General features: G+C 44.2%; 1 protein-coding gene across 3 annotated transcripts in view; it reads right to left on the bottom strand.

The window, feature by feature from the left end:
• Positions 1-12,299, bottom strand: part of Ttc39b (tetratricopeptide repeat domain 39B) — a 122,237-nt gene extending 109,938 nt beyond the window's left edge. The window contains exon 1 of one of the 3 annotated variants that reach the window (XM_074051821.1): positions 12,069-12,299. Coding sequence is in view for 1 of the 3 variants with exons in the window: in XM_074051817.1 (XP_073907918.1) it covers positions 12,069-12,110 (42 nt within the window). In the remaining 2 variants the exon portion in view is untranslated. The remainder of the gene's footprint in view (positions 1-12,068) is intronic. The other 2 variants (XM_074051817.1, XM_074051820.1) reach the window with 2 other exon arrangements.
• Positions 12,300-15,609: the final 3,310 nt, after the last annotated feature.

Below are 15,609 nucleotides of genomic sequence, written 5' to 3'. Positions count from 1 at the left end.
ACTAGAAAATCAGAAAGAAAAAAAATCATCCATATGAACTACACATCTGCTTTTTTGCAAGTGGAACAAACTGTTCTTGTGGACTGGGGTAATTTACAAGCCCTAGAGCTTCCCTTCTGATGTCACAGAATGCAAGCCATGACAACCACTGACCCAAACGCACCCTGCTCTCCAGCCTTGCTTACTGTTACCTAACACAGCTGCTTTTTCCTCATCATTATAGCAGATACTTGTATTTAATTTTTGCCCTGGAAATTTATTTTCTTCTGGTGATTTTAATTTTTCAATTATTTTAAGTGATAAAAGTATATTGAGGTGAGAGGAAATGGACACAAGGAATCTTTTTGGGGTGATGCAAATGCTTTTAAGTTGGATTGTGGTGATGGCTACACAACTCTGCAACACATGAAAGGAAATGAACTTTGGTCTAAGGGTGGAGCTCAGTGGTGGAGCATTTGCCCAGTATGTGTGAGAAGCAGGGTTCTAGCCCCAACACTGCAAAAGAAAAAGGAAGATTGAACTTCATGATTTTTAAATCACAACTCAATAAAACTGGTTTTTTTTCAAGGGTACTGAAATAATGCTGATGGATTATGGAGGTTAATTCTCTCCTGCTCAGGAGGATAAAAATGTCATGTGTTAGAAAGCACTCAAGGGAGTTCCTTTGCTGCTTTGTTTCTATGGAGAAGAAAGGCCACATTTCCTGCTGAGCACAAGGGCACCTGCAACCATCCTGGTTGGATACCAGAGCATGCATGCCAGAGAAGGAATATTTCTTCTTTGAGGCAGCCAGGGATGCTAAGCAGCCAGTGAGCACCTGGAGAGGAAAGAAGGTAGCAGAATCTAGAAGCTGGAGGAGCAGTGGTCCAGAATGATGGGAAAGATGCAACCAGGGGAGGCAGCAGCAGATGACAAAGTTGGGAAGTGAGAAAAGACCTTTGTAGGGGGAGCCAGGGCATGGGACAAGGAAGGACAAGCACTTCAGAACTGCTGATGTGAAAAGCCCATGTCAGGAACACAAAGTCCTAGGCCTCAACCCAGACCTACTGAGTAAGAATTGCCAGTGACGGGATCCAGAGATGCACACCTTAATAAGCCACTTGCTTGCTAAAGTCACCCAGCCAAGAGATCTTTACACACACTAAAGTGTAAGCGCCACTGAGCTAACTGGTAAGGCCTTCCATGTCATGCTAACATGACCACGTCTTATTTCAAAGGCAATGAGAAGCAGTGGACAGATTTTAAGAAGCAAGGTGAGAGTGGACTTGCAATTTAGAAAGAATGGTCTAGTGTGTCACATTGCTTTCATCCCCTCCAGCACCTATGAGTATTTGCACCCTGTCACTTCCTTTACCTTTTAACCTCTGGGATACCTGCTACAATTTAAGTGCCCACAGAGTTTATGTGTTAATCTCCAGTGCAACAGCATTGAGAGATGGGACCTTTAAGAGATGATTAGGTCATGAGGACAGAACCCTCAGGAATGGGTTGATGCTGGTATTTCAGGATAGGTTAGTTTTTGTGGGAAAGGGTTAGTTGTCTCACAAGTGAGTTAGTTGTTGTAAGAGTTGGTTCCTGATAAAAGCAAGCTCAGCCCTCTCATTTGTATGTGTGCTCTTTTGCCATGTGATACCATCTGCCATGTTGTGACACAGCAAGGTCTTTGCCAGATACAGCCTTGGCTCTTGAATTTCCCAGCCTCTAAAACTGTAAGAAATAAATCTCTGTACTTCATAAATGACTCAGTCTCAGGTATTCTGTTATACCAGCACAAAACAGACTAATACAATAACTAAACACAATCATGCCTTTAAAAATTATAGTCTCCCATTAACACACAGACACTACATGAAAACCCCATAAAAAACATTGACATTCACCAATGGAAAGAGGGGGTCACTGGCAAAAGGTTTGTCCAAGAAATCAGAGGTTACAACACTATTACTGTGTCAGTTGACAAATGCCATTTCCAAAATATTATTGACAGTATCACTTCCCTTGCTGACAAATATTAGTCCTGCTCAGTTGTAGATGGTGCTAAAACAATGGCCCTTTGAGTTCATATTCACTTTTGTGTTCAGTAGTTTCCCCCCATCCCTTCAGGAAAGGAGAGATGGAAGGACTGTTGACTTGCAAATCTACCTGGCTGGAGTCCTGGGTATTGGTGTGAGAGGTAACTACATTTGTCCTACAGGAATCCACCAGTGGAGGACTGCTGTGTGGGAGCCTGAAAGGGCCAATCTTTATACAATGCCAAGCAGCCAAACGGCAACTTTAACACAGTATTTAGAGCCCCATATGCAAAGCATTGTGTAGAACTTTAATCCTCCCAATAACCCTATGAAATAGGTTTTATTGTTTCCACTTTACAGATAAAGAAACTGGAACATAGAGCAGTTGAGTTAAGTAGCTTTTCAAAGCAGTACGAGAAGCAGGGATTCAAACCCATGTCCATCTGACTCCAGAACTTGCACCACACTATCTCATGGAATAGGTCAAGTAGACTTGTATTGTTCCTGGCCTTTTGAAACCTACATGAAATAAGAAATGCCTATAAGGAAATAAGAAAATTTAATTCATAGGCTTACAACATCTTACAAACAAACTTACATACATAGAAGTCACCCAGGATGGAGGTCAGCAAGCTAGAAAGGACCTGTAAGAATTGAGACAGTTTCTACCACAAACTCTGTGTTCTCACTACTCAATGTACCACTGCAGGGAAAAGGCAGCCACAGGCAACACCTAAACAAATGAGAATGGTTATGTTCCAATAAAACTTTACTTACAAAAACAAGCAGGAGGGTTGCACACTACATTTGGCATCCTAGTAAAGTTTTTGGCCCCCTGACCTAGTGGAAGGGGCATTGTATTTAGTTAATGCCCATGGCTTCTAATCCAATTCTGTGCCTGCGGTAGCTGAGTGACCTCACACCAACCATTTCCTTTTCTGTTTATAAAACATGTACTCCTGGAGAACATTCTTCCCAGGAGACTACAAAAGTAAGATAGCAATGTATTTTAGCACACCAAAACCTTAGCTGCAGATTCTTCACCAGATCCATAAACAATAGACAGTGGTAGTGATGCCTTGAAGTGGACATGTAAAGGGAAAGAGAACCAGCTCTGTAAAGGATAATCTGACTTCACCCTTCATAAATAAGAGCATCCAAGAAGTTACATAATATGTCCAAGGTCAGACACAAGCAGCCAGGCCTGAACTCAGCTGGCTGCTCCACTCCACTCCCCAGAAGCTCCATGCTGCTGTGCAGGGTAGCAGGTCTTGGTTGGTGAGCACTTGATCAATGATGACATCTGGGCTTCTGGGAGAGAACTGTGGAGTCAGGCTTCACTCCCCTCTCTCCCGCATTCTCTATCCTGTGGGCCTCTTCCCATTTGGCCTGAATCTGAGGTTTGTTTTCCTTAACTCTGAGTGGAAGGACAGCATATCATGCACTGAAAAAGACCAGGAACCCCAGAACTGCAGGACACAGTGGCCTGAAGAGGCAGAGCAAGGAGTGAGGAGGCACACCCTCCAAGAATCTATGACCAGTCCTGCTGACCACAGCCTCATGGTGGCTCCACTGGCTCTGTGTCTCACAGCTTGGGAATCTATGTGACAGAACATAGCCTATGGAATTCCTCAAACATGTCTGACCCTACGGCTCCTTACCCACCATGTTCAATTTACATTCATCAGTTTTAAACTGCTCTTGGGAAATGGGGTTGAGAAAGCAGAAAGTAAAACTAAGAGAATGGATCATCAATGCTTCATTTAGTTTAAAAAATAGTAATAATAAGTGAAAGGAAAGGGAAATACATTCCCCAAACACAAAAGGATACATCTATCTACCCACTGCCAAAAAAAAAAAAACTTCCACCAGATGCAGTAACAGTACCTAATAGTCCTAGCTAGTCAGGACGCTGAGGGAGGAAGATCACTTGAGTCCAGGAATTCCAGGACAGCCTGGGCAGCACAGCGAGACCACATCTCAAAAAAAAAAGTAAAAATTATCAAAAGAGAAAATAGAAAAGGAAAGGAAAACTAGTTCAAGGCCTATGGGAACCTGGCTGGAACACACATGCAGCTCTGCCCCTTAGCCTCTTACCTCTGCCACATTCAGGGACCTCATGCTTCCTCCATGCCTAGACATGTGCCCCCCACTTCTCCCTCCACCTGATGAAGAGCGATCGTTCCCTCACTGCCTGCTGAAATTCCATCCCTTGAAGCCACCCCAGATCAAATGCCACCTTCTAGATGACAGATGTCAAAGCTGAAAGGAACACTACACACAGATCATTGATTTTAACTTTATGTTGCCTATGAGGAAACCAAGGCCCAAAGTGTTAAGGGACTTGCTGTAAGTCACAGCTGTCAGTAAGGACTTGGTTAGCTGACCTTCCCTCTCCTTGTGGGCAGCAGCACACCCTCACAATGATATCCCAGACGACTGCCCCATGACATCTCCTTGGACCACAGGTCTGCTTACAATCTCTCTGGGCTCTCCCCCTGTACTCCACATTAGAGTTATCTACTTGTGCCCACATTCCTGACCATTTTCTCCAAAAGGGTCAAAATCACATCCAACTTATTATGTACTAGCCAGCACTTGGCTACCCTGGCACACACCGACCTTTAATGGGCTAAAGTAGTCATTCAATTAACAAAACAAAAAAATCTACCTACTTCCCCACCTCTGTTCTTATCTCCCTCCAATTAGTCTCCCACCTAAAGTGCAACCTCTCCACACCACTCCACAGCACAAACCCTGAAAGGCATACCATGATCTCCATGGTCTGGCATGAAACTCTGAATGGCTTTCCTATCTGTGATAGTTAATTACAGGTGTCAACTTGACCAGATTAAGAGATACCCAGATAGCCAGTAAAACATTATTTCTGGGCATATCTGTGAGGGTGAGGGTGTTCCCTAAAGAGACTAGCTTTAGTCAGTGGACTGAGGACAGAAGATCTGCCCTCACCAATGTGAGCAGGCACCATCCAAAGAGCTGAGGGCCATTTCTCTTTCTTCCACCCCTCCCCCCACTCTCCCTCTCTCCCTCCTGAAGAAGGGACACCCACCCTCTCTTGCCATGTTACCAGCATCTCTGGTTCTTCTATTTACAGACAGCATCATGGAACTTCTCAGACTCTAATTCCCCTAACAAATCCCCTCTCTTCTCTCTACTAGCTAGCTGGCTATCCTACTGACTCTGTGTCTCTGGAAAACCCTAATACACTGCTTCTTCAGCCTCATTCCTGCCACTTCAGACATCCAGAGCACCATAGGCTCTCCCTCAGCTCCACACCTTATCCTGCTATTGGCTCTCCCTAGAACATATTTCTTCTAGAGCTCCCTCATCCCCAAATCATGTCTACATAGCTAACCCCTGTTTATCCCATACGACTCAGAATTTCTAAGAAATGGCCTCCGCCAAAAAGCCATCACTGACTACCCTTCCCCAATGAGGTGCCCTTTTCTGTGCTCCCAACACACCCTGGAATCCCTCCTCTGTGATTCTCAGACACACCTGCCCCATTCCCTAAACCACCATGTACGACAGGAGCTATATTTGCTGCCCCAATACTTAGCACAAGATATTAAACTAGACTGAATACTTCTCACTTACTAGTTATCATCAGATCCAACAAATACAGACAATGTATTATTTTACTGAAATACTTCAGAATATGTAGGCCATGCGTATGTCAGCATAACATGAGCAATACCAAGGGACATGTCCATGCATCACAGCAAAAAGCATCTACTACTACTACTACTACTACTACTACACACACACACACACACACACACACACACACACAGAGAGAGAGAGAGAGAGAGAGAGAGAGAGAGTCTTTAAAGAGCTTAAGATCCACAATGGTATTATGAACTCTCAGTCATCCCACACTTAATAAAGGTATAATGACCTCATCAGTGTGACTACCTAGCCACAGTGGCTGTGGGTGTAAGGAGAATCAGTGCATCAGGAGAGAGCAGAGATTCACTAAGCCCAGGGGTAGAAGAGGAGAGTTCTGTCAAGGGGATTTGGAGAAGGAACACCCCCTCCCCCAGGAAGCCTCATAAATACAGGCAGCAAGCACAAAGTAACTCCAGAAGACTCTACTTGCTGGGCAGCTGAGTCTGGGGGCTGTCCACAGATGGCAAGGTGGAACCCAAGAGTCTTGCAGAATTCACATTATCAGAGTCACTCTATGGGTAGTAGTTAGTAACAGACCCATGGACAGGAACTAAGATAAGAAGGCAAACAGCTACCCCAAGGAAGCTTGTTCTCTGCCTAAGGAAGAGAACTTGAAAGGAAGGAAGGAGAATCTAGGTACAGGGGAAGGGAAGGACAGAACAAGGGAAAGGTTCATGGAGAAGGTGACATTCAGAGGACAGATGGGATTTCAAGAGATTCAAGACCAAATGTTCCAGCAAAATGGCCTGTTCATTAACCTGAGCTGGAGTTCTTTCCCTTCCTCGAGCCTGCATTACCAATTTACAGATACTTTAACACTGCCCAGATCCACACCCTCAGACACTAGTGGCCCTGGCTCCCTCAATAAAAAAACTGTTAATGAGTTATCCTGCAGGCCTCCTGCCCCAGCCTCTGCATCTATCCAAAAGGGATGGGATTGAACCCTATGCCACCCAACCTTGTAGTGGCACAAGGAACCAGAATTATCACTGAATGGCTCCTCCCTCTTCCCCCACCCCAACCCTCCAAGCCAAGTCCTCCTCCATGTTGTCATTGAGCTATCCCTCAAAACTGGCCTCTCCTCTCCAATCCCACAGCCTTTGCTCTACTTCAGGCCTCATCACCTCCCACATGAACTGTTGCAATGGCTTCCTGCCCCACCTGCTGCCAACTCTACAATCCGACATCAACAGCACCAGATTTATCTTCCTAAAATAAACAATTTGATCACACTTGCCTGGTTGAAAACATTCCAGATTCCCAGTTTTTAGGAGATATAACCCAGACTCCTTAGCATTCCAGATTCTGCATCACATGATCTGGGCCAGTCCATTCCATCTCAGCCCGCAGCTCTTCCTCCCAAGGAGCTCTTCCTTCCAGTGCTCTGCTCTCATCCCCGCCCACCTCAACTTCCACCCAGACCTGCACCTTATCCCCCTTGTTCTGCCCAGCACAATGCTACCCTCCTTCAAGACCCAGGCTAAATACATCTTTTTTTTTTTTTTTTTTTGGTAGTACTGGGGTTTGAACTCAAGGCTTTTCACTTGCAAAACAGGCGCTCTACTGCTTGAGCCACACCCCCAGGCCAGGTCTCTTCTTTAAACTTTTTGCTAGCCACTAAACTTGGGTGGCCAACCATTCTGCTCCATACCTGTTGTGCTGGCATAATGACTGAAAGCAGCCCACATGTAGCAGTGCCTGCTTTGGGCCACAAGTTATGTGACCATCCTACCTAAACCCTACCCTGACCCAAAGACAGAACTAGTTACTTGTATAACTAACTGCCTTTTGCTGGACCCGGTGCTTCTCAAGGACAGTAACTATCTTATTCTAGTGTGTATTTCCAGCAATGTGTATTAAACACTATTAGCATCTGAGCGGTGCCCAAAGAACATTAGTGGAATGAAAGACGGAATTCGTGGCAATCAATTTTATCTAGACTTCTAAGGGGAAACTTTTCTAGATCAGAATCATAGACCATTAAAATCCTGGGTCAAAAAGCCAGACAGGAAGACAGGTCTGATGGCATATGGCTATAGTCCCAGCTACTTAGGAGGCTGAGGAAAGATCACTTGAACCCTGGAGTTTGAAACCAACCTGCGCATCATAGCAAGATTCCGTTTTTAATTTTGGTTTTTGGGTTTTTTTCCTTCAAAAAAAGGAAGCCATGAAAGCATCTGCCACATAAGCTATCTCTTTTCCTAACTCAGTGTTTCTCAACTTTTTTTTTCATTATTACTCCCATAAGTAATCTTTTTAGAGTCTTTTTCTAGGTGTACCTTTCCAGGAAATTTTAATAAAGCATATATACGTATATATGTGTGTTTTATCCATAAAAAGAATAAGCATGGCTTACATTTTAATTTCAATAATGGGTTTAGAATGACTAAATAAAAACTGTAAAAGTTAAATTCAAAATTTTAAAGCAATAATATTTAACCTGATAATTGTATTTACTGAGTAACTTTTAATTTAAAATGTACTGTATCAAATTATAAATACAAATTACAAGGGTTGGAGGCCTGGCTCAAGTGGCAGAGTACCTGATAGCAAGTGTGAAGCCCTGTGTTCAAACCACAGTACCACCAAAAAAAAAAAAAAAAAACTGGCACAAATTACTAATTTATGTTTATTTATAGTTTCTATAGTATTAGCAATGCAACCATATTTTTAAAAACATTCAAAACTTATTTTTTCAAGCACAAAAGAAGCAATTTTTAAAATTAATTTCTTAAAGTTACTTTTAGGATCTAGGGATGTAGGGATAGAGCACTTGCCTAGCATATGTGAGGCCCTGTGTTCAGTCCCTTGCACCACAGAAATAGTCATTTTTGGTGAACTTTGTTTCACATGAGAAAATAATTTTCAGTTTAACTAGCTATAAGATATTCATTAAAGTATTATCAATATTATCTCTTTCTAGTACTTGACATAATTATTATCACAATATACCCCCAGTAAAACAGTAATAAAAAAAGAAAGAAGATTGACTTGACAATAATTATGTCAAGTGCTAGAAAAAGAAAATGTTGACTAACTTTTAGTTGAATTAAATGATAAAATATAAACTATTTTCATTTAACACTCAAAAATCAAGTCATATGTAAGAAACAGTATAAACAAACTTAAAAAAGAAGGAAGGGAGGGAGGGAAAGCAACATCCACAAGACAGCCAGGGGAAGCCCAAGAGCATACAAAGGTCACCTGTGTATGACTTTAAGATCAGGCAACTGATAGAACATCCTCCAATCTTTGCCACAGATTTGTTGTATTGACTTTGCACTTTACATATATTCTGAACTTATTTCATGGACTTGATGTCAATGCTGCTTGTGCAATACCCAGAAAAACCCAATGAGAAAAACTTGAGTATTAGAAAATAAGACTGAGGAGGGGATGAATTCAACAATGATATATTGTAAGAACTTTGGTAAATGTCACAATATACCCCCAGTAAAACAGTATAAAAAAGAAAGATGATTGAAATAAGATTGAGCTCTGGAGGGTCACAAAGCATTATAGTATCTCAGATGCCTTCACTCTCCCCCAATATTTGGTCCCACTGAGGATATAAGTCCTAACTTCTATGCTCCCACATTTATCCTCCCAGCATCTAGAAGAAAAACATCAGTTGCTCAAGAAAATATCTGCTCCACAGCTCCTATAAAAAGCTTCTCTACCACTGTCATTTCCTTGAAGCTCCTCCCCCCCAAAAAAGCATAGAATTTTAGGCTAGAAGACTGCTTAGAACTTTGTAGTCCTTCCTTTTTCAGCTGAGGAAACTGAATGAGCCCTCAGAGGTTGAGACACTTATTCAATCAAAGTCACTAGTCACGGACAGGGTTGCCTGTCTTGGTCATATCTCCAAGCTGACACAAAGCTTAGCACCTAAGGTAATCAGAGGTTTGTACTTGTAAATGAATGAATGAATGAATAGGGGCAAATTAGTCCCTATAAATGTACTCATAAACAAGTGAATGATTAGGAGGCAGAGAGCTCAGTTAACCTAGCCTAGTACTTTTCCAACCATACTACTCTGTCCCTCTCTACTTCCCAAGAACACCAAATAATGGCCAAAAAGACAGCAAAGTCTTCTTAAGCATATGAAAGCCTTCCTAGCTAAAACAAGCTATTTCATTTTATGCACCAAGTAAAAATTGAAGAACAGGGTCTTCTTCATTCATGGGTAGAGTTCTTCAGCCCCTTTACAACTAGGGACTTTGCAAATATGTCAAGAACACCCAATCTGCAGCACTGTAATTCTGTTTTCCGAAGTTCTTGCACACATGACATATCTTGCTACCCAGACTGAGAACCTACAGAGCCAAAACTATGTCTTCTCTTTCTAAAGCTCCTACCAGGTTGGAGCAGACAGCAAATGCTCAATTAAAGCTTGCTAAATTTATGCCAATAGATATGATACACCATGAGCAACAAAAATAAATTATGCACAGAGTTCTCTTTGTACCTTGCCCATCTCGTAGGACTGGCACAGTAGACATGTACGTAATTGGAGCTATTATTGTTTGTTAACAAATGAGTGATATGGCCAAAACCAAGAAGTTGTCAGGCAATAGCTTTTCTACAGCTCATACTTGAGTGTACTTTATTTACCAAGTATATTGCTACTCTAAAATCAGACTTCCCCTACAAAGCTAAAGCCCTCACCACCAGCTCAATACTGTGGTTCATCGTGTAGGCAGTGGACTTAGAGTGACAGACAAGAGTCTTGGTATGCCAGAACAGGCCCGGTTTATACCTCCTGTCCCAGTATTATCAATAACATCCCCCTTGGGCAGTGCCCTAGTCCACAGCAATGCCCCTAAATCATAATCATAGCCCTACACGTAGCTTTTTTTTTTTTTTAATTGAAAAGCAGACCAGGATGCAGAAATTTCACTCCACATTTAGGAGCTACTCTCAGTCTTGTTTCCTCGTTTTTAATGACTAAGCTAAACGTTTATACACGGGAAACAGTTGAGGACACGCCTGGAATAAGCCACTGAGAACACACTCAAGTATCCTGAATGTCAAGAATGGGAGTCATAAAAACTTCTGAGGAAGGAAGTGAATGGCCAAAGCACTCTAAACGTGTGATGACCTTGGTGACAGAGAAGATGGAAGAGTGAAAGAACGCAGAAAAACAGCTAACTCCAGGTCATACCAAAAAGACAGCCTAAAGCTATAAAAGTTCACATGAAAACAGCTACAAAAATGCTATTCTATCGTTTGCTTTTCTGTGTAGTTTAAAAGTTTAACAACACAGCCATGCATCTGAGCAAGCTCTAATTCATTGATTGGTCTGTGATATGAGGGGTCCTCACTGCAAGAGACTGCACAAGACAGGCTGTAAGAAAGGTTCTGGACAGACTGGCTTGCCCTCTTGTCTGCCAGTCCCGTAAAGCAACCGTAGTTCAGTTTCCGTTCTGTTTTTAAGGCCCAGGTTTAAAGCATAGGATTTACTACCTAGACAGGAATCCTAGCCCGCCTCCTCCAGATCATCCACTGTTGCATCATTTGAAACCAAAGCCCTCTCAGGCTGTGACTTGTAAAATTCAAGTCAGGTAAAATGGCAGCAGCAGTGGCTGCGCCGCCGCAGGAACCTTAAAACCTCAACTTCAAGTCCGAGAGAGAGCTCGCTCTCCGGAGCCGCCAAGCGCTGAAAGGAACCGTCAGGAAATCAACAGGTCGGGCGCACCCGCCGGCGACCGGAGGAAGTGACTAGTTACTCAAAAGTCGACCCACCGAGGCCGCAGTGGGTTCTCAGGTTTGGGTCCTGCGTCCACGACCGACCCCGGGGACCCGATCGCGGAGAAGGGAGCGGGAAGCACCTCGGCGGTTCTGCTGCCCCGCCGCCCTCCAGGGACCCGGCCCAGCCTGGCCCGCGCTGGCAGACAGCCCTGGCCCCTTCTCCTCCGGCTGTGCCCTTTCCCTAAGCCTTTCTGTTCTGCCACCAGGAAACTTTCATAGAAGGAGATTCCGAAAACCCCCAGAGGGCCATGTCAGGACTTCAGGGTCTGTCCCTGTAAAACCCTGGGTGACCCTCGGGAGGTTCTGAACAGCTCAGAGCTGCGGGTTCTCGGCGGCCGCCCACTCGCCCCCGTCTGCCCGTGGGACAGACGCGGGTCCCACCATCCCTTCGACCCCGGGGTGTCCGCATGCCTCTAGACCCTCCTCGGCCCCCGAAGGGACAGACCTGCCAAGGCCAGGTGTCCCCACCGCAGTCCCTGCCCTTTCCTAGGGGTCAGAGCTCGCCAGTCTCGGGCCCGGGACCAAGGGGGCGGGACCTCGCCGTCTCGGCGGGGTTCGCCATCCCTCCCGCGCCCGCGTCCGCACTCCAGTGCCCACGCTCCCCATCTCTCCTACCTCGTCCGCTTCCAGCTCCACTCGGTTGCCGACGAGCGCCATGTTCCTCCTCCGGCTTACTGCCGCCCGAAAACCAACCCGGGAACTTAGAGACGACTCTGCCTCTCCGCTCGGGGTTCTGTCCCGAGCCGGTAAGGGAGGAAAGGGGCGGCCCCGCGCGCTGCGGGAGGAGGTTTTCCCCGCCCCCGGCGCCGCTGCACCCGCGGAACACCCATTTCCTCGGCAGACGCCAGGCGGCCGCCCCACCGGTAACTCCGCCCCCGCGGGTCTCGCCCCGCCTTCCGCACGCGGCCCCGTCAGGAGCAGCCAATCAGGTTCCCGCACTTCGCCCCGCCCCCGACTAGAGGCTCGTGTGGGCGGAGTTAGTCCCGGGTTCCGACGCGCCTCCTGGTAGAGTATTCCAAGAGTATGCACCTCGCCGGCTCTGCAGAGCCCGGCAGGCGCCTACGACCTAGGGAGCACCAAGCTGACAAGGCCAGGGTTATAGCCGTGCTCCCCCTGGGGTCCATGGAAGTGTCCACCGGGTACTTGATCCAGTGCCAGTGGTTTTCCTAGCCCAGTGATCATTGTGTCTCGCAGATGGTGTGACGAGGACAACCTTGGGTCACAAGTCACTGAGAGGTGGCTGACACACCACCTGCCCAGAGGCTAGGTCAAGAGCATCCTTTTCAGATACAGGAACTCTGTGTTTGCGTCTGTGCGTGTTTGAAAAAATAGAAAAACCACAGCACAGAGGTTTATACAATTTAGAGTTCCTCTGCCTCCCCCCCACACACACACACCCAGTCCAGTTTATTTTCCCTATAACATCCAGGCACTAATCACTTTTGTAATCCCAAACATATGTATATAACTCGTGCTTGAATTATAAGCACCAGGAGAATAGAGATACTGTGTGTCTGCTTCAAGGCTGGATCCCCAGCACCTTGACGGGTGCCTTGCACAGAGTAGTCACTCAACAAATATTTGTTGGCTGTGTTTAGAAATTGATTCCTGCTTCTCACATGTAAAACAATTGAACGATCCAACTGGAAAACTAAAAGCTATATTTTATCTTAGGATGGAAGGGGTCACCTCTATTTTACATACCATAAAATCCACCCAGTTTAAGCGTTTATAAAACACCATCCCAATTATAGCACAGAACACCCCAAAAAGTTCCCTGTGGCCCTTTGCTTCCCATACCCCTTTACCTCTGGCAACCACTGATCTATCACAATTATTTTTCCTTTTTTACAATTCCATACAGTTAATCATACTGTATGGAATCATACTGTATGGAATACTGTATGAAAAGACCAGATGGTCTTGTCCATCTGGTTTACGAAATGCCACTTAATTGTCATCCAGTGAGCCTTATAAAAGTAGCGAACAGTTATTTTAATTGACTACTTAGTATGTGCCAGGACTGTGCTAAGCCCCTTGCATATATTGTCTCATTTATGCTTCAAAACCCCAAGAAGCAGGGGACTGTTATCTTAAGATAAGTAAACTGAAGCTTCAGAGAACTTTCAGGAACTTCCCTGAGGTCAAACAGCTATGAAGGAAGTAAGAATGCCAGCCAAAATTGGAAACCAAAGAAGTCTGCTGTAGGGCCAGGCTGGTAACCATTGCTCCAGCCACCCTCCCTCTCTGTCTCCCTGTGGGTTTCAGTACAGCAGCTGCCTGCACTTGTTTATTACACACATTCTCAGTGAGTCACCATTGCATCCTGATACTTCCTCCATGATTTTATTGCCACCGTGTACCTTTACACAAGAAAGAGAAAATAGTTTCCATCCCCAAAGCAATACGAAAAAATGGGTCTGATTGTGGTGACAATTACACAGCTCTCTCAGTTACTAAAATTGTACACTTACAATGGGTGATCTTATGCTTGTGTACATTCTATCTCAAACTGTTATTAAAAATTTAGTGACATGCATTCTCTGGGTGCTTAGTACCAGATATATGGGGCTGCATGGGACCTAGAGATCATTTCTTTCTAACAGCCATGACAGCTTCTGCCATCCGCTCTCTGTTTCCTCCCCAGCTCGTGTTGATACTTCACTTTCAAAGGTTAGATTTCCTGTTTGGGTCCAGATTCTGCTGGTATTACTCATGCCTGATGCTGTTTTTTTAAAGTTCATGGGTTCCTAAATTAATATCACATCCTTTTGATGTGAAATTGTCTCATTGGTGATTCCCTCTCCCATATGCTTTATTATCTCTTATGAATTTCAACTCTTCAAATTATCCAGAGATGCAAAACTTGGCTCTAATTAGTGACATTCTTATGTTATAATGAGAATCAAGTTTAATTTTTCAAAAAATCTACACTTACAGCTTGAGTTTGGTGGAGTTTTTTGTTGTTGGGTTTTTTGTTTTTTTTATAGCAGAGATCAAATCTGAAGCACTGTATGTTGTAAATTCACGTCACTATGTGAGCAACTCATGTTTTAATTAGAAACACTGAATGACTAAACGTGTTCTACCCACCGGAACATCTGATCTATTTGTTTTGTTGCTGGTGAATGTCCACTTCTCCTGTACATGTATGACTTTACAAGATCATGGATCATAAATACAAAACAAGTTTCTTCAAAGAACAATTCGAATGCATTTTTTTCATTGTTTATACATTTATTCATATGTGTATACTTTGTTTGGGCCATCTCTTCCCCTCATCCCCGCCTCCTCCCCCTCCCGGAATGCATTTGTTTTAACTGAGAATTCGCCTCGCGGGTTTCCTGATATCATTCTGCTCTAACAGTCAAGTGAGATTACTCACATATTCCATTCCCAGAAGTAAGCGGGTAGGGATTAAGAAGAGCGGTGTTGGAATTGTTTCATTTTGAAGGGACATGTACTAGGAGCTGTTTGGGTTTCAAAATGAATCTACTATTGCCTACGATCCAATCTTTAGTATTCATGAGCTCATTATCCTTAGCTAATGCAGGGTTTATGTTGACACTTGATTTAAATGAAAATCACATCTTCTTTGTGGAGTAGGAGAAGCTTAAATGTACCCCATAACATAAGCACTTGTTATAAATCATTGTCCGTGACTTTGTCTCACATTATGCCTAGTTCAAGGAAATTTCTCCTCCTAAAACAGGCCCTCCTCTGTCACACTTCACCACTTCCTCTGCTGGCTTCGGACCACTTAGAACTACCTGCTCATTTACTTGTTAACTTGCTTAAAGTCTACATTTTCACCAACACCCCCCACTCCATAATGGAAGCTCTGTGAGAGGAGAGACTTTATGTTTTGTGCCTACAGAAAAAATTCCAGAGCCAAACATTTAATAAATGCTTAATAAATAGCTAAGAGGGATAGCGGAATGGCTCAAGTGGTAGAGCACCTGCCTGGCAAGCATGAGTCCCTGAGTTCAAACCCCAGTACTGACATAATATAGATGTAATTAATAAATAAATGGCTACTGAGTGAATGAAGTCTAAAATGTTCATAATGCATTAGAGATTATTGCTTCAACTGTGCAGTGCCAATGCTGAGGCTTTAGCATAACCCACCAATAATGAGGGATATTTAAAGAATGCC

The sequence above is a fragment of the Castor canadensis genome, chromosome 13, assembly GCF_047511655.1.
Source record: "Castor canadensis chromosome 13, mCasCan1.hap1v2, whole genome shotgun sequence".
NCBI lineage: Eukaryota > Metazoa > Chordata > Mammalia > Rodentia > Castoridae > Castor > Castor canadensis.
This window is presented reverse-complemented; position numbering and strand designations above follow the sequence as displayed.